Source organism: Acanthopagrus latus, chromosome 21 (assembly GCF_904848185.1).
Source record: "Acanthopagrus latus isolate v.2019 chromosome 21, fAcaLat1.1, whole genome shotgun sequence".
NCBI classification, from domain to species: Eukaryota; Metazoa; Chordata; class Actinopteri; order Spariformes; family Sparidae; genus Acanthopagrus; species Acanthopagrus latus.
In genome coordinates, this window is record NC_051059.1 from 12519180 (window position 1) to 12542867 (window position 23688).

General features: G+C 42.9%; 2 protein-coding genes across 19 annotated transcripts in view; both read right to left on the reverse strand.

Moving 5' to 3' along the window:
- Positions 1-858: 858 nt before the first annotated feature.
- On the reverse strand, positions 859-7204 carry LOC119011633 (zinc finger and BTB domain-containing protein 14-like). 5 transcript variants are annotated; one of them, XR_005072233.1, is made up of 5 exons: positions 6944-7204; positions 4950-6310; positions 4168-4264; positions 2015-2203; positions 859-999 (listed from the first exon to the last, which is right to left on the reverse strand). XR_005072233.1 is itself a non-coding variant. In XM_037084940.1 (2 exons), the coding sequence occupies exon 2, from the start codon at positions 6285-6287 to the stop codon at positions 5115-5117; it is 1173 nt and encodes a 390-aa protein (XP_036940835.1). In that variant the 5' UTR covers positions 6288-6310; positions 6670-6885; the 3' UTR covers positions 4298-5114. The 5 variants fall into 5 exon arrangements, 2 of the variants coding, with proteins under 2 accessions (XP_036940835.1, XP_036940836.1); XR_005072235.1 differs by lacking the exons at positions 859-999; positions 2015-2203 and adding an exon at positions 2398-2414; XR_005072234.1 differs by lacking the exons at positions 859-999; positions 2015-2203 and having other exon boundaries at positions 3569-4264.
- Positions 7205-9644: 2440 nt separating this feature from the next.
- The window catches only part of epb41l3b (erythrocyte membrane protein band 4.1-like 3b), a 56658-nt gene continuing 42614 nt past the window's right edge, over positions 9645-23688 (reverse strand). For 6 of the 14 annotated variants that reach the window (XM_037084926.1, XM_037084932.1, XM_037084928.1 and 3 more), the window contains 12 exons: positions 22382-22417; positions 21828-21893; positions 21019-21204; positions 20281-20337; positions 18956-19660; positions 18078-18110; positions 17754-17831; positions 16160-16243; positions 15419-15517; positions 15075-15155; positions 14644-14759; positions 9645-10772 (listed from right to left, as the gene is read on the reverse strand). In XM_037084926.1, the coding sequence (XP_036940821.1) occupies positions 14649-14759; positions 15075-15155; positions 15419-15517; positions 16160-16243; positions 17754-17831; positions 18078-18110; positions 18956-19660; positions 20281-20337; positions 21019-21204; positions 21828-21893; positions 22382-22417 (1536 nt within the window). In that variant the 3' untranslated portion in view covers positions 9645-10772; positions 14644-14648. The remainder of the gene's footprint in view (positions 10773-14643; positions 14760-15074; positions 15156-15418; positions 15518-16159; positions 16244-17753; positions 17832-18077; positions 18111-18955; positions 19661-20280; positions 20338-21018; positions 21205-21827; positions 21894-22381; positions 22418-23688) is intronic. The other 8 variants (XM_037084929.1, XM_037084934.1, XM_037084930.1 and 5 more) reach the window with 7 other exon arrangements.

A 23688-nucleotide genomic window follows, 5' to 3' on the forward strand; every position in this document is an offset into this window, starting at 1 on the left:
GACCAGAGTGGTAAAAAAGAGGAGAGAGCAGGGGACACGGTGCTGGAGGAGAGGGTGAGCGGGCCCGGACTCCTCCTCTGAGGAGTGATGCGATGGTAATCTCTCAGCTGGAACATCTGGTCCGGCCCTGAACAAATGACTCCTGCGGGCAAGATCGCAGCGATCCGGCTGTGTCTCTCAGGCCTGAGGAGATAACCAGGTCGGACTCTGCAGGTCAGCAGTGATCCACAAAGACGCACCTTGTCTGCGGACGCAGCGGGTCGCAGTTAATCAAAAGTGCCTTTATGTGGCCTGACAGGAGCAAAGCTGGTCAGATGAGACCTCCTGCACTCACGGTGATGAGTGCCACCCCCATGAGAACATCCCTCAGAGATCCTGCTGGCTTTAATGTGAAGATGAACCGTTAATTGAGTGTTATTTCACAGTTGTGTGCTGCCCCACAAATCAGTTTAATGACCCCGAATGAGAGCGTTTACGCAGTAACTGGAGATGCACAGTTGCTCGATGATTTATGCTCTTTTCTTTCTTAGGTTTAAGACGCCTCTGAGATCACATCGAGGACACGGAGCGTCTCATGAGAAGACAGTGGAGGACAGAGAGACACCATGATCCTCAAGTCCTCTCTAATGTGAAGAAATTCCAGATGGTGCTCAAGACGAGGACGACATCACAGGAGACTGTAAGGCTCGTGAATGTCAGCAGCTCTGATTAAAAGCCATTCCGCTTGGGAGAAAGAAAAAAAAAAACTGCTGGCTTTGCCTTTCATGCCCATTTATCATATGGGATTGTTTGTATACAGTTGTTTTATTCTCCCCAAGTGTGTGTGTGTCTGTGTGTGTGTGAGAGAGATGAGATGAATGTAATTAAAGTTTTTTAATTAGACGCTGTTCTTTTCTGGGAAGCCTGTGGCAGCGCTGGGTGGAGCCAGAGTGGAGACAGGAGGTTTGTGGTCTGGCTGAGGGAGCCACGCCGGCCGGGGTAATGGAAACCGGGTGTTCACTGTACACATACACACATACATGCAAACACACACACACACACACACACTCGCGCCCACACACACACACACACACACACACACACACACACACACACACACACACAAACCGAAGCTGAAGAGAGAATAAACACACACGGAAAGCCACATAAAGTTATGCAGACATGAATCTGAATGCACAGCCCCCACAATATTAATGTATACCACACACACACACACACACACACACACACACAGACACACACACACACACACACAAATACATAAATTCATTCATGTGACTACCTGCATTATAAAACTCAGCCTGCTGACACGTGAATTCCCTAAATAGTGATGATGTGTGCATTTGCATGCACATACATGCGTGCAGGCTCATGCATACATAAAAACAAATAAGGACTGCACACACACTCACTCACACACACACACACACACGCAATCACAATCTCATCCATACTGATGCACAGTCCTCACGCACAGGCACGGATGAGTACACGCAGGGAGGCACATGCATGATCGCACACCGTCACTCGCCCCCGGATGTGCGTGCACACACACAGAACTCATTATAGATGCATATAGCGCACACAGACTGATGCACGCATGCACACTCTCCACCACCCCCACCCCCACCCCGCTCATTATACATGGCAGCGCACGCATGTGTGCGTGCGCACACATACAAATGCGCTTAGGCACATGCTTGAGCACACACATACAAACACACAATAAGCCCTCATCACTCAAATCCCTTGGCACGCACACACATGCACGCACGCACCGACAGAATTCATGCACACATCACATAACAAACCTCTCTGAAAAAATACACACAAACAGACACAGGCAGTCACAACACACACACACACACAGCTTCAATCAGTCCAACTAGTGTGATACAGAACCATACCCTCCACACACACACACACACACACACACACACACACACACACACACACACACACACACACACACACACACACAAATGCACAAAACAGATCTCGGGCATCTACTGACATCAGTGAGGAAAGGCCTGCCTTTTCCATGAGACACTGACGTCAGTTTTCCACCAAACTGTTCGGCCCCAAACTGCAGGCGATCAAACTCTTCCTCTGTTGTCGATCAGTGTGAGATGCTCCCTGCACACCGTGGGGTCACAAACAGGTAGAGACCTATCCCGTCTACAGCATCTCCGTCTGACTGCCACTGCAAACAGAGCGGAGACTGTGAAACCCTGATACGGCTCTGGCCTCCCTCCAACCACTACACTCAGATGTATGTAAATATATGGAAAACACTGAGGTGTGAGAGCGCATACATTTCACACAGTCACCATATGTGCTCCGCAGCTGAGCTCAGCTCCCCACCAACTCTTAGCCCACCGTGCCATCAGGGTCTCCCAGCACTCCTGTCAGCTCTGGACCATGGACATGAGCGGGTCAGATTGGGCAACAACAGGTCAATCACTATGAACAGGGCACCATCTAGTGTTGCATGCAGAGTATGAGAGAGCCGCTCACAAAGTTTTTGTCTCCACGCTGACACACAGCCACATTGGGTGTGTGTCTGCTGTCTTTAAGTGTTTTCACCCTCATTAAACAGAGCGGTTTGGTTTTACATCCAGAGTTAAAACGAAAGAGCCAAAAGCAGAGCTGAAGGAGCCCAAAGGTGCAGTGGACTTTAAGGGTTGTTGTTGGTGGTGCTGCTGCTGCTGGTGGTGGTGGTGGTGGTGTGGGGGGTGGAGGCAACAGATGTGACTGTTTGCACAGTCCAGACTTCAACCCGAGTACTGAGGCAGTGCTGCATCTCAGAATGGAGCCAAGTTTAAAACTTAAAAGGTTCATTCTTTAAAAATCAATTTCTTTCTTGATCATCTGATAATTCCACTCATGTTCAGTGTTGAAAAATTCAGGAAAAATCCCCCCATCACAACTCAAATCGCTCCTTTCATCCAATCAGCAGTGGATTATCACATAAAACAAAGAAACACAAAATAATAAGACGCTGGAACCAGAGAAAATTATGATTTTTTTTCTTTTTTGCTGGGAAAAATGACAACATTTAATCAGCAATTCTAAGCATTTTGTTGTCATAAGATGCCAAATAAATAATCTGCAACTATTTTGAAGTTATTTACTGAATTTTTAAGCTCTGAATTTAAATTTCTCTAAACATCTTTGTTTTCTCTGTCACACAGCTGGTTGGACAAAACAAGACTGTCTGAAGATTTCACCTTGATTTCCTGACAACTGGGACATTTTTTCACTCTTTTCGGAAATCTGCAAACAATTCATTGGTGGAATAATCATCAGCCGCTGCCCCAGTTATTGTTCTGTTGTCCCCGGTGTGTCTTTGTCCTGAAGCTGTCGTTACACAGACGAAACGCCACCAAACACAGGAGCTTTACAAGCAGCACGTCTCTCAAAACGTCCCTTTTTTTTAACATTCAAAACACTTTAACATTCGTAAATATGAGTCAAACATTCGGCCTCAGCGGGATCGTGCTCCTGCACACACCTGTGGCTCCACTCTGGCATGACTGTTGACACTTCATTTTGAACCCCTCAGCAGTTAAAATTCTGAATTTTTTATTTTAAATCGATTTGAATACAGAACATTTAAACATTTTGTCTTGCATTGATCGTTACGGTCTCACTGTATGTATATCAAAAGGTTTGTTGCTTAAAAAGGTGGGAAAATTTCCTTTTTTAAAGCGACCTTCTCAACAAGGGCCCAGACTGTTTCACACTGGTGCGTCTTACTTTCTCTTTTTGGTGCACGCAATATTACAATTAACTTCTTCACAAACTGCGTAATTGGTGCAAATGTTTTTCCCATTCCCAGCCAATCAAACTGTCGCATCCAGTTAGTGTCAGGAAAAAATGATTTTACATCTGATCAGCTGAACGTAAGGTGCACCAGTGCGACCAAGGAAAATGTTGAGATGTTCCGTCACACTCTACAGACTTTTGGGTGCAAATGAAACCGAAATTGTCACACCTTGGAGCCGCACACAAACCAAATGTACCCGATCTGACCAACTTAACCAATGTGGTGGCTGAGGAAGACTTTGATATCCTTGCCATATCTAACCCACAGGTTTTTTTTTTAATTAAATTGAACTGTTGGTTGCATCTTTCTAAAGCTTTCACATTTTAAAGAACTGATACCATGATCTCAGGTGCTTCCAGGGCTCGTGTGGCTGCGTGGCTGACACCTCGGCTGTATAAATAGACCTTCAGGATACAGATCCTGCTTCCTCCACGCCTGTCAACACAAACCAAACTTTTCAAAAACCAATAAAACACAGCAAATGGTGTTTATTGTCAAAGTGTAGGAGTAGGACAATGTTATATGTGCATAATTCATTATTGTGTACTCTAATTGTGCAACAAACTAAGCTACAGTATATACAGACATCTATCATTAACTGTTGATAGCTGGATGACAGTTATACTGTATAACAGTAAATCTAGTTGGCCGGTTGCTTGGGCAGGACAGCCGTCACAGACAATCCCTCACGGGCCCAAGACTTTGGTATCATCTGCATCAAATGCAAAATGGTGACTCTTACTCTTACAGTGTAATATCAATCAATACAACTAAACACATCCATTAAAAACATCCACATGAATATACTCAATGCAACAAATGTTATGCAGAAAAATCTCCCCCGCCCCTCCCGCCAAACTCTGTTTCTCTCTTTTATCTCCATAAAATCCAGTAAAGGTTAAACAAACATTTAAATGTTACATATCCCATAAAAGTAAAAGAGAATAATGTTATGAGAACCCCCAGTCTAGATAGCAACGATGCCTTGTGAAAAATAGATGTATAGTAGAGTGAACTAAACATTTACAGGTGGAAAGAAAACATCGTTTTTGACATAACTCTTTAGAATAATAATACATCCCCACAGTCTCATGAACATGCTATGAACTCTGTTACTCACTCCGATCATTGTCCGTGTGATCTCAGGCCCTCAGCCTGTCACAGGGTTGTGGTTGTGTCAGTGTGTGTGCATGTTTTTGAGTGACTGCTCTGAATGTGTGTGTGTGGTTTGGTGTGTGTGTGTGTGTGTTTGTGTGTGTGTGTGTGTGCATAAGTGTGTGTAGGCTCAACAGTCCCCTGAGTTGTGCGAGTGTGGCCCGGTCTCCATTTTCCAGTCTCTCTGGTCGGCGGCTTCTGCCTGGCCGTGCTGGGAGGCGGCGGGAGACAGGGACATCTGTCTGCGAGGGTTGCCGCTGTGCATGGTGTTCCAGTGGCGCTTCAGATCCGACGCTTTGATGAAGGCTTTGTCGCAGGAGCCGCAGTTGAATGGCCGCTCGCCCCGGTGCTGCCGTTCGTGGTCTTTCAGGTGGGACTTGTGCTTGAAGGCCTTTTCGCACATTTGGCACGCGAAGGGCCGCTCGTTGCTGTGGACCCTCTCGTGCCGCTTCAGGTCGGGGCCCCTGATGAAGGCCTTGCCGCACACGACGCAGCGGTGGGGCTTGAAGCCGGAGTGGATCTTCAGGTGCTCCTTGAGGTGTGCGGCGGTGGTGAAGGCTTTGGGGCAGTGCTCGCAGCCGTAGGGGCGGTTGGCGGTGAGCAGCCGCTCCTTTTTGGCATTGTGGTCCATGGGCTTGGCGCCTGCGCTTTGGCAGGAGCCGTGGTCGCGGTGGCCGTACAGCAGGTACTCCAGCTTCATGTCGCTGGAGGACGAGGAGCCCCAGCCGTGGCTGTGAGGGTCTTTGCTCATGTTGGTGTTGTAGTTGTGTGGCTGAGACACGTGGGAGCCGCCGGGCCCCATGCTGTCCATCCCCTGATCGTAGAAGCTGTTCTTCCTCACCTCCTCCATGGCCAGCTCCTTCAGGATGGCGTCCTGAGCTCGCATCCCGTGGTCGCCCGGAGCCTGGTTCTCCCGAGTCTTCATGTTGGTCAGCTCGCGTTTCTGCGTGCACAGGTTATCCAGGAAGTTGATCCCCAGGATCTGCCCCGACGACATCATCATATTGATGTCCTTCTTCCTCACCGCGAGCCGCGCTGTGTACATGTAATTGAGCACCTCCTCGAAGATGTCGGAGCGGATGAAGTCCAGCTCCACGATGGAGTTGTCCTCGTCGCTCTGCTTCTTGAACAGCTTTTTGAAGTAGTTGCTGCAGGCGGCCAAGACACAGCGGTGCGCTCTGAACTCGATGTTCTCCACCACCACCACCACATCACAGTGCTCGCCCTCCATCCTCTGCTGGTTGAGCATCTTCAGGAAGGTGGCTTTGTGGTCATAGTCGATGTATCTCAGTAAATCAGACATGTTGCACGTCAAAGTGGAGCAACCTGCGGGAGAGGGGAGAGGAGGCAAGGGGTCAGATCGTGCGGTCTCCACAACACATCGGGCATCAAAGTTAAGCTGCACAGCTGAGGGGTGGAGCTCTATTTGCATGCCTGATGGGAGAATCCGTGCAGGTCGAGTGAAGAACAAACACTTCGCACGTTATTAAAAAGGACAAACATGCAACCAGCCGCTATAACATTTGTTTACAGGTGACGGTTAAAAGTGCAGAGCGTAAACAAAAGTAGCCGAGTCAACCATGCAGAAATCCTTGAGGAAAAACACACGGCGGGCCCGACAGCACTGAAAGCCGCAGCAAAGCTAATAAAAAGGATAAACCGCGAACACAAACAAACACACGCACTTTTCTCAACTCAACTAAAGCGCTTTAGCCGCCGCGCTGGCGTGACAGTCGCGTTGCGTGAGGAGAGGATAACCTTAGCAAGAATATTTCACATTTCACTGCGCCCAGCCATTTTGGTCAGCAAGCCTCCATTGGCATGTTTCTGGTGTCTTTAAAGCAGTTAACAGGCGGCGGGGCGCGCGGCGGCGGCCGGCCGGCCCAACGGTCGCTCCACGCCGCGCCGTTTTTCGCGCTGCTCGCGAGCGACAAAGGGAAAAGAGAAAATGTTTAATACCCGAAGCCTGAACGCGATCCCTGTGTTGTCACGCAAGGCAGTCGACGACGATCCAGAGCTGTCGTTTTTCCTCTTCCTCCTCTTGTTGTGACTGTTGGGCTCCACAGGAAATGTGTTGCTGTTCTGCTGCCACCTACAGCACCGGAGCAGGTACTCCGCACAGATCCTCTCCGAGCGAGAGGAGGACTCACTCCTCCCCCAGAGCGGTTCGTCCTCGTATTAAAAATGAACACATACATAGGAAAAACGTACGAGGTTTTTCAGTGGGTTAGCTCGCTGTAAAAAACAAAATAAAACAAAACAAAACAAAACAAAACAAAAAAACATGTATTTTAAATTGAGACACTGAAATTCACTTAGCATGGTTCATATAAATAAACATCTACTTCCAACTGCATTAAAGGGGCACTATGTAGTTTTTGGAGAATAAACTCAGACTCGGAATTTTAATATTTACAATATTAATGATGTGATAACACAAATATTTGTTTTCCATAAATCATGAAAACAAGGAGATTTTGTTTGTTTACTTTGTTTAAGCGTGAAATAATCATTTAACAAAGATCTTTCTTTCTACAATGTATTCCTCAAAGCTGCACAGTGCACCTTTAGTCATTAAATACTTGAGTATTATACTATGAGTCCCTGAAGTGTGCATGTCATCTTTGATTAAAAAAAAAAATCATTATCATTATATATATATATAAATATGTATATACTACATATATATAAAATATATAAGAAACATACACATATATAATAAATATATATACACATATGAATATATGTATATATTTATATATGTATATATAAATTCATTTTTTAAATAAATGTACTACTTCCAATATTTGCCTATACAGACATGTTTATTTAGTAGCTTTATTTTCTATTTGATTATTTATTTGATGTTTTGTTTTATTAATGGTATTATACAAGAGCTACTTTTTAACTACAGTAAGTTAGCTTTCATATTGTTTTATATTTGTCATCATCCCTAATGCAAATGCACCCTGACTACTTGTGTGTGATGTATCATCATTATATTTTATCTTGAACTTTTATTTTCGCTACAAATACATTGTTGTGTATCTCTATACAGACTTTGTGCATCTTTCCTTTTTATAAATCTATTTCATCATGCACAAAAAGTGCAAACGCAATATGTAATGCCCATCTTCGTATTAAATTTACATGTTTCATTCAAACAAATCTTTACAATATTCATTACAGCACTTGTTCCACCTTTTCAGTTTATTTCCAGTATATTTATACAAGCCGTTTTATTACCCACTTGTTTGTACTTTACTGTTAAATTTTTGTTCAAACTCCCTGTATGTGTAGGCTGCTTAGCCGATAAAGCTGATTCTTAATATAAGACAGAAATATAATACAATCTGCCTTCCCTTTTTGAGTAGCTAAAGATTTAACTTTGACTAGAAACATCTTAAATCCCCTGATAACTTAAGTTCAGAGTATATCTTGAGTATTTCTCTCTAATGATCTGCTTAATCAGGTGCAATTTGTTCTAATGTGATTGTCAGTGACAACACAAGCAACAACTGCACTCTCATCAATTTAATGTCAGGTAATGATAAATTCTGTCTGGCACTGACAAATATATACATCACCATTTAAAAAGCCAGGTCCACTTATAAACCAGTGAGAACAGCTCAGATAAAGCCCTCAGCTTAAATAACCACAACTACAGAAAGTTTGGCCAGAATGTTTGCTCTATGTTGGATCCTATCACAAAAAGATGATTGAGATAATGTGTCCTCAAGGCCTTTAATCAAGAACCTAAACATTAAACAGGAAGCCGTATCTTAACTCTTCTCGTCTTATCTGGTGTTGTTTTAGTTATATTTGTTGTTTCTTTAAATTTTTGTACTGGATATATAGTTTTACACAGTTGAAACATGTTTTTTTAAAGACTACTTTTTATTCAAATCAAACTTTAGCCTTTGCTCATTTTAGTTTCACCCCAAAGAAACACTGGCAGCCTATTAAAATCTACAATTGCAATGTAACACATGGGCATACTTACCACACGTGCACTAAATGTATCACAAACACAGCAGTTCTTCATTTAGTCGCGTCAATAAATTTAAATATATTGGAGATTATTCGGGGAATAAAGATTTAAGAGACATCGGCAATGATTTAAGAAGAGCTTCCATTTTTTTGTGCACCCAGCAACAGAAACAGAGTGAGGCCTCTTACCTTATGCATCTCTCTGACGCACACGCGCGTACACGGCGGGGCGGGGCTTCAGCAGCCTGCGTGCCTACAACATAATTACCTGAAGCAGTAAAAACCCAGTGAAAGACCCGGGGCTATTTCTTTTAACAGATACATTAAGTGCTCACAGTGTTCTGCCTCATCAATTATACATAGATCAACTACAGTTTACAGCTGTTACATATCTGTTTTTTTATTTTAGCCAAAACTTAAGAGTCAGAGTTCATCAGGTTATTTTAGTGCCTGAGGATAAGAATTCTGTTCTGTCCCTTATCCCTAGGCACATGCACCTTAACATTTATTTGTCGATTGTTTTGTTTCAAATTTTTCCCCCAAAGGATTTAACAAATGTATATATATTACTTATCACAAAATCAGAAAACTTTAGATCTGAACTCAAGTCGGACTCAATATCTCAGTGTTACAAGACATAATAATAATAATCATTGTCCAAGGTGACACGTTTTTGCGCTGTGTTCAACATTTTTATTATTTGAGAAGAAAACAGCAAATTAAAAACAAATGCATATGCCACTTTTATTTCACCAGTCTGAGGAACAACATGGCTGTACACGATCAGGAATTGGTTATTCAGATACAGATGAACAGATGGGGGAAGTACAGGTGACGTGTTTAGGGTGAGGAGGGTGGTGGTAGTAGTGTGGGTGGTGGCGGGGGGGTTTGACAGATCTCTCTTGGCTTTGCATGTAAATCGGGCAGAGCTCGGCAGTCTGAGCCCTTTGCCTCACAGTCACACAAACCTGGGACTGCCGATCATCTACCCTTGGGAGACATTCAAAGCCTGCACAGGCACATTAAAATCTACTTCTTCTCGCACAGAAATCTTGATTCCTTGGCAACGTTTGCCCTCGTAAAAGTGTTGAAGTGGTTGAATCAATCGATGAGGAACGATAAAATACTGAATAATGATCATAAAAAGGAAAAATGCAATTCAAGTAGACACGACAAAAAAAATCAACCGTGGAAGATAATTTGCTATTGTCCTAGGAAAGCTCCGATATGTACAGAACAGGGCTGTAGTGACTTCTGTAGTGGCACACCTGACAGAGAATCATCGGCTTTGTTGGAGTGACGAGGCAAATGAGGGTTGGCACTTCTACAGCAAGGTTAAATAGTGTATGCTCCCTAACATATACAGCCTACAGCGATTTAGGTGTCTGGAGTGATGGCTTTATTTCATAAATAAAACGTTGCTACAATAATTATTCTCAAGAATCATAAAAATGCATCAAAGTCATAATAAGGCAGTGAAAGCAACAGGTCTGCTTGCTGCACACGGGGGATTCGGCGTGCAGATGAGATCGAGAACCGCTTGTAAAATCGTACAGTTTTCAGTATAATCTTTGCTGTTCTTGTATGATAATGCAACATTGCGTCCTTCTCATGCAAAATGCATTTATTTGTTTTGCAGGGGATGTTTTTTTTTTTTTTGCGACTAGCGGTGAGCTGCAGCATTTGGAGAGTAAGGAGCCTTTTTCTAGTCTTCTGAGAGTCCCGGAGGAATATGTAGAGTTCTGGATGTTGTTGGGTTCTGGGAGGTTGAACAGAAAACAGCCCTCAGTTGTTACTCCTGGAGGAACAGAGGGAACAGCAGTCAGTGCCATCCTGCATATTTAATCACATCTGAACCTTCAGTGACACACTGCACCCGGCCAAAGACTAAAAATGAGCCTCATATAAAAGGTTATGGCAGTTTCGCCCCCGTAAATAGATGCACCGAGGGACTACTGGGTTACAAAAATGCACAAAAACGACATAGATACACACAGACTTCTTCTTGAGCACTTTCCGGCTACAACAAACAATGCATCCCCCCCAAAAATAGATGCCAGCTATTGTAGTATCTATTAAGACTGGGAACACAGGCAGTGAGTCAGAAAGGCTGCTGTCACAACTGAAAAACCAACAAAGAAAAACCATAATTCTCAATCTGTAAACATGTGGTTTTTAAATTAAAATTTTAAGTCCATCAAAATTAAAAACACGACGCACACCACGCTTTCCTGAAAAAGAAACCGCTTTCTTGCCTGAATCAAAGAGAGACAGAGAGTGGGAGGAATAGTTTCTTAAGACAGAGGTGTTCTGGATTTCTAAATTGGGCCCAAGATTAGGAATTAGACGCAAATCTTTTTCATGGGTCTTCTATTGTCAGTTAAGATTTCTACAAAAATAATAAGTGTTGGAAGTTCAAGATGAGAGATTATAGATGCTAAAGATTAGGTTCCAAAAATGATTCTAACATTACATACTATGTGTGTTTTGGGTTGTTTATATTTCAAACTGCAGTTATATTTAAAAACGTGATGTTGAGATTAGTCTTCTGTATCAAGGCTGTAACAGTAGCTGCATTTACATGGAGCCTAATTTGCTGATTATACTCTGATTCACAGCCCAAACGGAATAAAAATGCTCCATTAAAACACCTCCAAATTTCATCCTCAGAGGTGTAGTTTAAGCCTTCTCAGAAAATAAAAACTTTTCCACTTAAACGATATAAGCTGAATATTTTCCAGCTGCAGTCTCTCTGTGTGACCACCACCTTAACAATGGTAGATATCCATCTACAGGACAAGGAGCTGCTCAAACACGAGCCAGAAGAGACAAAAATTAAAACAACTGGCCTGAAATCTTCGATCAGCATGAAGAACTATTGTCCGTGTAAACACAGCTAGTGTTGCAATGAACATTAAATAACTTCATACTGATGTTATGCATTTTACAGGAGCTACTTCTTGTTTTTAATTGGGTAAAATGTAAAACTATAAGCAAACTATTAAGATGTCTTGTGTTTCATTGTAAAAACTATTCAATCTGATATCATCTGAAATGCATCATGTAAGTGCAGTCGGACGACAGAAGCAAATCAGCCGTTCACGGCCAGACAGACTGACAAAACTAAGAAAAAAAAAGTAGAATTAAGTTTTAAGTTTTAGAAATGAACTTTTCACTGTTTGTGTCCTGGACTGATGGTGGACTGTGGTAAGGTAGGGTTTTATTACATGCGTGTCAAATTAAAAACTGAAAGTAGGAGTGATGACATTGTGACGTAGTGGGGGCACTGCAAGACTGGGGATGTTTGTATCGCAGCTTTGGTCTTGGTTTCACAATCATAACGCCCATTTTCTGCATACATGACATGGTGATTTATTAGTGATCAGTTACTGATCAACTGATTGTGTACAGTGCAGCAAAGTCACTTCCGACTGCGCCCTGATAAAGGAAGGATGGCCTAAAATGTTTGCTGAAGAAGAGGTGAACGATGTATTTTCAATTCTGAGGGACTTCCACTTTTCAAGCTCATACTGGTCTGCACATCAGTGAAGTCAGAATTTGTTTAATTTTAACTTCAACATTTTTGAAAATGCTACAAAAATCTGTGTGTATCTACTGTGAAAAGACTTGAGCATCCCAGAGAGCAGAGAAGAAACACTTAGTATCATGTTAATAGTCAGAAACAGAGCCTGTCTGACACACAGATATTAGACAGCACACTCACACACATACACACAGGACTGAGGGCAAGGCCGCAGAAACAAAGCCAAGCATTCCCATCTGGTGAGTCACGCAAGTACACACATGCACACTCGCTCATCCCAAACCCTGCGCCTTGGGATCGTTTCAGTCAGAAGCTAGTGAATAACAAGCTTCAGAGCCAAGAAGGTGATTTAGAATAAACTGGACAGTCTTATACACACAAAATGTTTGAGAGAAAAGGTGGCGAGGCTGGAACGACATGCTGCGGTGCGATGGAATGAGAGGTCCCCCCTCACGCAGCTCCACACCTGAAGTAATACTCACAACACTGACGGCAGACAAGTTCAAACACAAATGGCTGCATTTGTGAGAATTTGCAGAAACGCTACCACAAGGACTGCTGACCTAATTTATTTTTTTATCTCAAACAGAAGGGAAAGTGCAACTGAAAGCAGCAGTATGTCAGTTTCTGATGCCAGTGTCCAAAAAACACAGTTTGAGCAGCTCATGCTTTCACCCCATGCACAAACATTTCTCTGTTGAAGAACTATTGTTATTATTGAATTTATTGAAAGCTTGTTTGATACTGAGATGCAATGATTTTTGGATTAGTTGTTGGCCTTTGAATGAATTGTGAACTATTTTGATGATCAATTAGAGTCATTTTTGGAAAAAAAAAAAAAAAAGAAAACAAAAAGTCAAAATTTTCTACTTCAAGCTTCTTAAAAGTGAATGTTTCCTGGTTTATTTCCTTTGGGAAACACTGATCAATATTTTTCATGATTTTCTGACCAAACAACGATTGATTCATTGAGAAAATAATCGTTAGTTGCAGCCTTGATCTGTTATTGAGCCTATAATGATAATAATGCAAACACAGTCAGATAGCAAACAGGATAAACTTAATTTACTGATCTCCTACATTACTCAAAATAAGTTAAGGATATTGGGATATGGGAGCACAATTATATGTGGAATAAAAGTCAAATGAAATGTGTCACATTATTTTTAGCATTTATTTTCAAGTAAATCGCTAAAATATCCCGATACCCCTAAATCACTTTGAGTCATGTACATGAAGAATAATATTGATATTGATGACTAATCCAATATCAATCTTAGTTGTATAAAAGATCAGTTAGATTAGCATAAAAGTCAAGTGTGCATTTGTGCTTAAATTCATGTTTTGCTGCAGATGTAATTCATAAAATTGATATAATTGGTAATTTAAGGAGCAGTTCAGTTATGGTTTGTGACTTTTTTTGTTAGAACAGTGTTGAAAATAGAGCGAAGCAGCTCTGTGTTCACTCAAGATCAGATTTCAGTCAATCCAGAAGGAGCGCTCTGAGGAGCAGAAGCCGGTTCAGCTGGTATTTAATCGCTCATCACTGCCGGTGCCCTTTGTGAGGCTGCTACAATGTAGACAAAACAACGTGTGCAGAATGTTTTTTGCAGAATATGGCACGACATGCAGGTACAACTACTCCAACATGACCTGTTTGCCACAACATATTCTTATTTTGGCAGCACATATTCTGGAAAAGGTGAGTGTTGCAATTTACATCTTCTCAATTTAGAGAGGCGTCGTCTTCTGAGTCAAAACGTGTTACGTTTATGTCCAGCAGGGGGGAGTGTTGCAGCAGAATTACAAGTGATTGCATGAGACTGCCAGGAGCATTACTGTTAAGGTTTTTAAGCCTTGTCATTACGCGCTGAGACTATAATATCCGGCCTGTGTGCAAACACGCATCAGCCGACCTTTTCCCTGCAGGGGGGGAGTGGAGCTGGAATGACAACAGTGTGATGCATTAGCTGTAAGTGCTACAGAAGCAGGGCTGTCTGTAACCAGTGAGAAGAAGTGCTGATGGGAAAGCAGCATGCCCAAGAATGGAGACCAGTCCAACTAAATCCAAACCAGACTAAAACGGACAGAACCGGGACCAGGACTGGGGACCTCATTGTCTTACCTGGGTCAGTCCTCCCCCTCCTCTGGCGTGATCTCTGTCTCTTTATGTACCACTACTTTGGTCACTGACATGTCAGGATGCTGTTCTTTAGCCTCCTTTATGGCCTGAGCAAGAGCCTATGTACGGGAGTGCAGTGCCAGGAGGGATCACGAGGGGGAGACAGAAAATGGGGAAGGCGGGGAGGGAGCAGGGATGTTGCCAACAGGGAAGCCAATTTTAGTTACATTTGTCATACTTCCAGTCACATCACGAGTTAATAATGTTTTGATTAAAATGTCACACTCTGTATCATGTGGTTAATGTCCTGAGGGGCCACTCAGGTCACTAGCATCTTTACTTTGTGCTCAAATCTAATTATTGACTTTACAGGCAAGGAAAAAAATAATGAGGGTAGTGATGAATGGCATGAAAATAGAAAAGCTCTAAGACACCTCGTCGTGATCGATGTCTGCATCTCCTGTGATGACGATCCGTTTCTCGATTCTCGTCTCTGATATTCCTCCTTTTACCGTCTGACCGACAGTGAGCAGAGAGAGGACTTCAAATCAGTGCGCACACAAAAAATAAATGGCGACAAACATCATCTTAAACCTCCATTAAACACACAGTTTATAAGCGCAGTCAAGTGCCCTTCAATAATCAGTCTAAATCAGTAACATCCACCACAGATAACAGAAAGATGCAAAGATACGCTTCCTGTCTGCACTTTTTAATACTGTCTTTGTGTGCATGTTGGAGTTTTACAAGAACAAAGGGACAACAGGTGAACTCTGACCTTTGTGATGTGTGTGGTCGTGGTGGTGCTGGTGGTTTCAGAGGTGATGGTCTGAGCGCTCAGCAGCACTCCGGGGTCAATGTCACCATTAGTGTCAACCTGCAGAAACGGAAAAAGGCTCCATTTTGAAACTGCATTTTATATCTGTGCTCCAGATAATGTTAATCTACTCACTACAAAAGATTTACTGAGCTCCTATCAAACCCCATTCAACACTTATCTGCGGTAGCCTCAAAGCTGCATTGATTCACTGCAGAGCAAATCCTCAACAAGCTGAAAATATCTTACATGTACATAATGGCACTTGTGTTAGGTAACAATTGCATATTACTAATACATCCAGTAGATAAAAAGCACGGAAAGCAGAAGACATCTGTTTTCAGACAGAAAGCCTGAGTTAAGAATGAAGGAAACGACAGCCAAAGTTAGCAACTAGCTGGTGAACACTGGGGAGCAGCACAAAAAGAGAGAGTAAATATTTCATGCAAGTTTAATGAGGTGAAACACAACTCTAAACTAATCTTAACTTAACCACTTAAAACAGTGATAACATGTCAATGTGTATTCACAGATTAATTCTGGTGCCCCCAAGTGGCAAAATATAGTAGTTTATGCAGCTTAAAAAAAAAAAAAAGGCAACCCCCCACCCCCCCAAAAAAACAGACATTATTCCTTGATTACAATATTCATCACATTTCTGCAAAGATGCAAAATGGAGCTAATTATCTGGTTCATACGTACTTCTGCAGACTCATAGGTGATGGTTTTTGTCTCTGTGTGGATCACAGGCGTCTCTTTGGTACTCGCGTCGCCGGCATCAAGACTCTAACAGACAAAAAGGAAGAATAAGTATAAATGAGTTCACGCGGAGGGAGAACAGCAGCACCAACACCATCTGTGCTCTTGTTAAATCAGCTTCCATGTCTGAAACAAATTGTTGGAGGTGTTCACTGTTAACTGTGCGTCTTTGTTCTTGAAATAGCTCCACACTGATCAAATTGACATAAATAAATCCCACATGGTAATAAACTAAGCCAAAGCCTGTCATTGAAGGGCTTAAATCTCTAAACGAGCATGCAGTCATGCATTAGAGTCCCTGATCCAGTGAAGGAGAGGATACTGGAGAATGCAAATCACAAGGTTTCGATTAAGTGTGTGCACCACATCTCATTATACACAGGTCCCCTGATCTGCTCTGCAACAAACTATGAAGTTAGCAAGTTGCGACACAAATCCATGCTTTTGGTCGAGTTTTGCCTTTGATTATTAGTGGTAGATTGTGTCGGCAGGAGTGGAGGATGGAGGTGGGGTTACAGTGCCGAGGGGGAGGCCACTGGAGCTGCTGCATGGTTACCTCTGACTGAGACACGTCTGGAGGTGGACGGGTGAGCGAGGCGCCTGAGGTCGCTTCGTGTGGACTGAACTTCTTGTCTTGTTCATCTACTTCTTCTTCCAGTTCTTCAGTTTGGACTATTTCCTCTATCGCTGCCATTCCATCTTCCCTCGCTGCCGACGCCTTTTCGTCAACACCGTCTTCTGCCAGTTTCAGTTCTTCATCATATTCCTCCTCCAGTTCTTCCCTCTTTCCATCTGCCTCTTCCTCCTCTGTTTCATCTTCTGAGCTGTCCGTCTGTGCATAGTGGTACTTTTCTTTTTCAAAGGGCAAAGGTTTAGTGGCCTTTTGTATTTCATCCTTTCCTGGTGAACATTCATCCATCTCTTCATCCACCTCCTCAATATCATCTTCTGACTCTGCTGGAACCTCTTGTTCCTCGAAATACTGAACTTTGTTGGAGAACTGGACTCTTTTGCCATCTACTTCTGTGCATGTTCCCTCCCCTGTGTTTTCAAAATCTGCTGCTTCCACTCCACCGTTCTCCTCCTCTGTTGACGGCATCTTATCATCCTTTTTATAATCTCTGATGTAAGCGGGAGCAACAGTGAATCTGTCTTTTGACGCCATTGCCTCCCCCTCCACGCCTGCATCCTCTCCCTCCTCAGCTATTACTTCCTCAATTTCCTTCTCTGCTATTAAGGTCAGCACTGCAGACTCCGGAAAAGCACTACAGGCAGACATTCTCTCATCCAACCCTAAATGTGTTGATACAAGCTCTTTTTCTGCCACCAGCTCCACAGATTCATCCTGTTCAAGCTTTTCAGATGGTGCATCACTTTGCGTATCTCCTACACTACTATTACTGCCAATAACATCCTCTTGTAACACTACATCATCTAACTCCCCCTCTGCGAGCTTTGCAGATATTGTTTTGACTGTGAGCTCCGCTGCAGTGTGCACTGGCTCTGCCTTTGCAGCCTCTGTGGTCTGGATATTCACCGTTGGCCCTGTTGACTTGGCTGGCGCTGCCTCCGTCTCTGTGGCAACCGCCGCTTTCTCCTCCAGTTCGGCTGGTGCCTGTGACAAAGATTGCACCATTAGATGATGTTTTCGTTTCACTGAGACAAAAAAAAAAAAAAAAAAACACAAAAAAACCCAGGACAGTTCCACATCACACCAACTGGAAAGAGATGGTTATTCATTTTCATACTCCAACTGCACAAACCTGTAAGAATTACATGAGAGGCACAAATAACTAAAGACAAAACATTTTTTGTTTTAAATGTATTTTGAAATCTGCGAGGACCAGAGAGGAGTGGTCACCTTTTCGGAGGAGGGAACCCATCCCAGCGTAGACTGGAGGGACAGAAGGATGGATGGAGAGAAAGGAAAAGAGAGGACAGTCAAAGGTCACAGTGAACACCAGACAAAGAGCAAAGGGAGAAAGGGTGGAAAAACGAAAGGTCTGAAAAGTAAATATTATCGTATGGATTGTATGGAATACCATTATGTAGCTCATTAAATCCGCTGAACCTAATGCCAAGTTGAACCAATCCTAAAACCTCAAACGAAAATCCGGTTTTAGAATCGCTGAATCCACCAGCAGCAAATTTCCCACTAATCTGCTTTTGAAAAGAAAAAAAAACTGTTTCTTAAGAAGAGCAAAATCTCTTTTTAGGTAGAGCCATACAATTGTTTTCCCTGACTCGTTACGGAGGCAGAGAGGGGATTTTGGAGGATGAGGTGGGGAAAGCTGCAGCGGTGGCACTGAGCCAGGGCTATGAAGTCACCGCTTTCAGGGAACTGATAAGAGCTGAAATAAAGGAATGGAGCAGCTGAGCAAAAAACGTTAGAACACAAACAAGAGCCAGCCAGAGCCCTGATTTCTTTCCCTTATCAGCTGTGGGAGCCAGCTGCTAAGGCAAGGTGAGCTGTTTTAGCTGTCAACAAACTCAAAACAGTTGTATCAAAAAAGAAGCAGCGGGCTCGATTGCAACAGAAACCAGCGGTTTGGCAGGTGTGAGAGTAAACGCTGGGTGTTAAGGGACTGTTAGCCATGCACAGCTCTTGTTTACACTGTTGTTAGACTGGTTTGGCTGCTGCTGCTGGAGGGGGACAATGGGGGTAGGCTGAGGGTGGTGGTGGTGATATGGAGGGAGGCAGCCAAAACCGAGCTGTTGCTTTTAGTATTCATACAGTACCACTGCTAAGGATGTAGTTGAAACTTCAGACACTGTGATTTGAGTCAGGTTGGACTTCTGTGCCTCTTCAAAGGTGAAGATTTCGGTTTTCTGCTGCAGAGCGTCAGAAGTCTTCATCTCTTTCACTTCCTTTGTCAACATGTTATTGATCTCTGAAGTCTCTGTCTTCACCTCCTCAGAAATCCATGATGCCATGGCCTTTTTAGGCGAGTCAATCCCTTTCATCTGAGTCATGTCATCAGTTTTTATCTCCATCTTCAGAGTCTTGACTGCTTCAGTTTTGGCTTCTGTAACAACTGAAGTGTCATCTGTAATACTTTCTTTCTCTTTAGAGGGAGACATTTCATTCTTTTCAGCTCCTCCAGCCTCTTCGGGGACTACAGGCTCCTCTTTTTCACCCACAGCACTTGTCTCTGTGCCCTCTTCTCTATCATCTGGCTCCTTCAAGATAATGAGAGTCCCTTTCTTGTCACTGATGGCCTGGGACACCTCCTGTCTGACAGCTCCGGGGCTGACCTTCAACACCGACCTCTCCGACACATCCTCCTGGGAGTCGGGTGTCTTCTCCTCCACCTCCCTGAGGGTCCCGTCCATGAAGACGTCGTCGTCCATAGTGGTTGACAGACTAATCCCGTGTGGCCCCGAGGAGGAGGCCAAATCTGTTCCAATGCTATCCACCACATATTTCACCAGATATCCTGCCGCCTGGGGAGACACTTGGCTTATTGGAAATGGATTGTTCGGGTTAAGAGACAGAGGGCATCACACAGCCAAGACACTGAGGATAAGCTCAACAGACTTTTAATCTAGAAACAACACATAAACAGACTGAGCTCCGTAAGTACTTGAACATAGGTGCATGTGGAAGTAGGTGTAGAGAGAGTTTCGCTGCACAGATATGACAGCATTGCCTCTTATAGAGCTGTTAAAGTGAAAAGTAAAGCTTGAATATCTATCAAAACTGACATGGTTGCTTTTACGGATAATTTTACTCCATGTATTTTCTCTTTTTTTGTGGCTGTATACATCAAACTAATTACATTTTTTGAATAATACACTTTCAAAGTTGGTTCTTAAAAAGGGGTGAAAAAACATCAACAAACAAAGCTTGATTCAAGTTTCAGAGAGATTAAAAAAAGGGCAGGACAATAATAATGGAAATAAAATGGAAAAATATAAATATAAATTTTTAAGAGCCAAATTACCAAGACCTGCGCAAGTGTCCAGCTACTTCTGAAGCTAGGTAGAAACCAAGAGCAAAAAACAACACCGCACTCACGAAATATACATTTTAACAAATGAGAAAGGAAGTGGAAGCACTTTACCTCAGTGGCTTTTGGTTCCACCACCTTGTCCGTTTCTTCTCCCGCAGGCTCCTCAATCTAAAGGAAGAAAGAAAGAAATTAATAAAGTTCACACAGATTGAGATGGCCACAAGAAAGGACATGTCCAGCGTGACTCTTCAAATGGACACGATCCAGACCCTGAAGCAGAGAAATCAGCTTCTTTTCATTTCAGACGTGTTGAGGTGTCAGCGATTAGTCTTCAGTGACTTCAATTAGTGCCGCTCATTTTTCCTGGGTGAGTTCATCTGATTAGGTTACTAAACACAAGTAAAAGGAGAAACGCTGATAAAACTGCTTGGAACTCACGCACGTAATGTCACAGAGCACAACAATCATATTACTGATTAATGACTGCACCATCCATTACCGAGACAAATTAATATGTTAATCAGCAGCTGATGAGATCTTGTGAAGACATAAGGTGATAGACTTACTCTCGCAGTAACTCGGAATGACTTTGCAGATTAATTTACTGAGCCCATATTCTCCTTTAATATGCACTAAAGCAATTTTGGAATATAAAGTAGACCACACCAGAGCCAATTTAATGTGGAAAATATGGCTATTTTCCCATTATGAATATTCAATTTACTGCACTATGACTCATAAAGCAAACACTCTTGAGATCGATGTCTTTGTCAAAGCCCAAATCTCCTCGGTGATGTCATGCTTCACACACACATGCCGTCACTCAGTCTGCTGTGGACTGCAGCTTACATCCTGCGGCTCCAGCGGCTCTATCATCGGCGCGTCATCTGCTCTGGGCGAGCGTGCGGGGGAGGATGAAAGCCTCTTCTCCCATTCAGTCAGGCCCGGCGTGCTGCTGCCCGTCTCCAGGAAGGAGCGTTTCAGTTCGCTGATGTTGGTCTGGTGCTTGACCATCTCTGCCGGAGACGCGGTGTCCTATAGTAGCCGGTCAACCATGACATAAGGAGATGAGGCCAGGAGCGGCGCGAAGGAACGACGGCCATGCTTTATGAACGCAACGGTAGCTTGCAAATCCAATGAATTGCCAAAAAAACAAAACAAAAAAATCTGCAGTTCTGAAATGGTCAACCAGTGCAGACCTAAATCAACTGCATTTGTTAACCGGCCTGTTTAGGAGGCTGTGCAGGCTTCCTGTGCAACAGCTCACACAAACAGCAACAAAACTGCAAAATAAGTCCACCAACGCGGCAGCTGCAACGAAAAGGAGCAGCAGCTCGTACTTAAATGCTAAGGAAGCATTTAGGACTGGCTTAAATGAGTGATAACAAATGATTTCATGCACAGATTCACAGATTTAGTTTTACAGGTTTAGTTAAACACAACACTCCCAAGTCTTGTTAGAAGTTAAAACCTTGACTGAAATTCTGTCACTTCATTTCTCACAAAGGTTTATTTAGATGCTCACAGCAAGAAATCTGTTAGATAAAATTGCAAATCTCTCTTTATTGGTAGGTTAGATGTATATGATATCGCTTAAGCATCTTCATACAAGAAGCACTTGCATGCATCTCTCAGTCATGCATTGTCTTCTTACCAACCTCTAGCATCAGATTACTATGCTTGATAAAAACGTTTTCCCCTTTTACTCGTCTTATGAAACTATACTGTAAAGACAAAAGAGGGGAGAGGAATTGTAGTTAACGGTGCTGCACTGTGTCAAATTTAAATTCTTGTTAGGAGAATCTGGGAGCTCTGTCTTCTACATTATGGCACAATAAGTCACAATAACAGCCATGGATTAGAAAAAAACTTGAAAACTGTGAAATCTGCCTCTTGGGATCCCCAACAGAAACAGAATTATGAACACGACTCCACCATTTACACACTAAAGCACTTGAGAAATGAGCTGGAATGACATGTTTGGAAGCAGCGACAGCTTTGCAGAGGCAGTCTGTGAAGTGAATTCAGGCAAGAGTGATGGTCAGTCTGGTGTGTGGTGTGATAGCGAGTGTCAACAGAAGCAAGTAGCAGGCAAACCAAGGCGGAGAGACGGCACAAAGTGACTGATGGCGGATGTTTGAGTAGCTCAGTGCATCTGGTGATAGTGGTGTTGTGATGCACTGAGCTGGGCCATGAAGCGAGCCCAGTGTACCTGAGTCCGCATCTCAGAGTCGTCATCCGCTTCCGACTGACAGCGAGCAAAGAGGAGGAGGAGAAGAGAACGTGAGATAAGGAGGAAAAGGGTTTTCATTAACAGACACAGAGAAAATCAGGTGAAGGGAGAACATAAGGTGAGGAAGGAGGGGCAGCAAGCAGACAAGTAAGAAAGGTGTAAAAGGATGGTGATTTTATTAAGAAACTAAATAGTTTTGTGACAGAAATTGAGTGTCGAAGTGGTGTGATAGAGTTATAATAAAAGTGACACTCTATGGAGGGTGTCTTTATCCCTTTTCATGAAAAAAAGTATAAGGAGTAGCTTCAACAACATGACTGCCAGCTGTAACACTGGCTGTGACTCATTTGCAGCTAATTTACCACCTGTGGTTGAGTGGCACATCCAGAGCCAAGGAGCCTGTCATTATCTAACTTTGTGCAGTAACAAGATGTGTAACAACAACAAAACCCAGTTAAAGATGAGCACATCCACCATGCAGCAGCTCTACACTGTTTAAACGTCAGTCCTGTATTCTGTTAGACTAACGTTAGCAGCTCTATCTTGATCTTTATTCTAACATTTTTTGAGGAGGTTTACACTTGAGCCACTCCAGCTGATGTTACCAGAGATAGAGCTACTTACGCTAAATAGCACTCAACCAAGAACCTTTTAGTCTTAATCTTTAAAATGAAAACATACCATCTGAAAATACAAATATGTAAAGCTGAACAGCTAAACAGGGCTATGTTAGAATGAAATTACATCCTGATCTTTCATCTTTCCTACAGTGATAAAAGGATACAAGGATGTTCAAGCTAATCAACTTACCTCCTACAGTCAAGTATTAATTCTAAAGCCAAGGAGTACAGCAATAAATAACTATATTAGACTTTTAAAATCCTGTTAATCGTGTAGGGTAGTTCAGGCTAATGTCTGATGTTGTCTATCTTTGTCTGGAAGTCCCTGCCACCATGATTGTAAATTGTATTATGTGCGGTGTGAGGATAAAAAAAAAAAGAAGCTTGATGTGTGTTGAAACTTTAACTAAGAGGGCGAAGTTTAGAGAGCAGTCTATAGAGAGCCGAAGTGAAACCAGAACCAGGAGTTTTTCTAGATGAAAACCTCATTCAAAATCCCACTGACATTTGTAACAACACAAGGTTTAGTGAAGGATACAATGCTGTTGTTAAATCATTATTTATGTTTTTATCTGTTCTTAACAAACACTATTTGCAATAAGACCTAAACTTTGACAGTTCAACCGAAGAAGCAAGTCAATGAAAGGGTCCAGGGGTCGCAGTTAG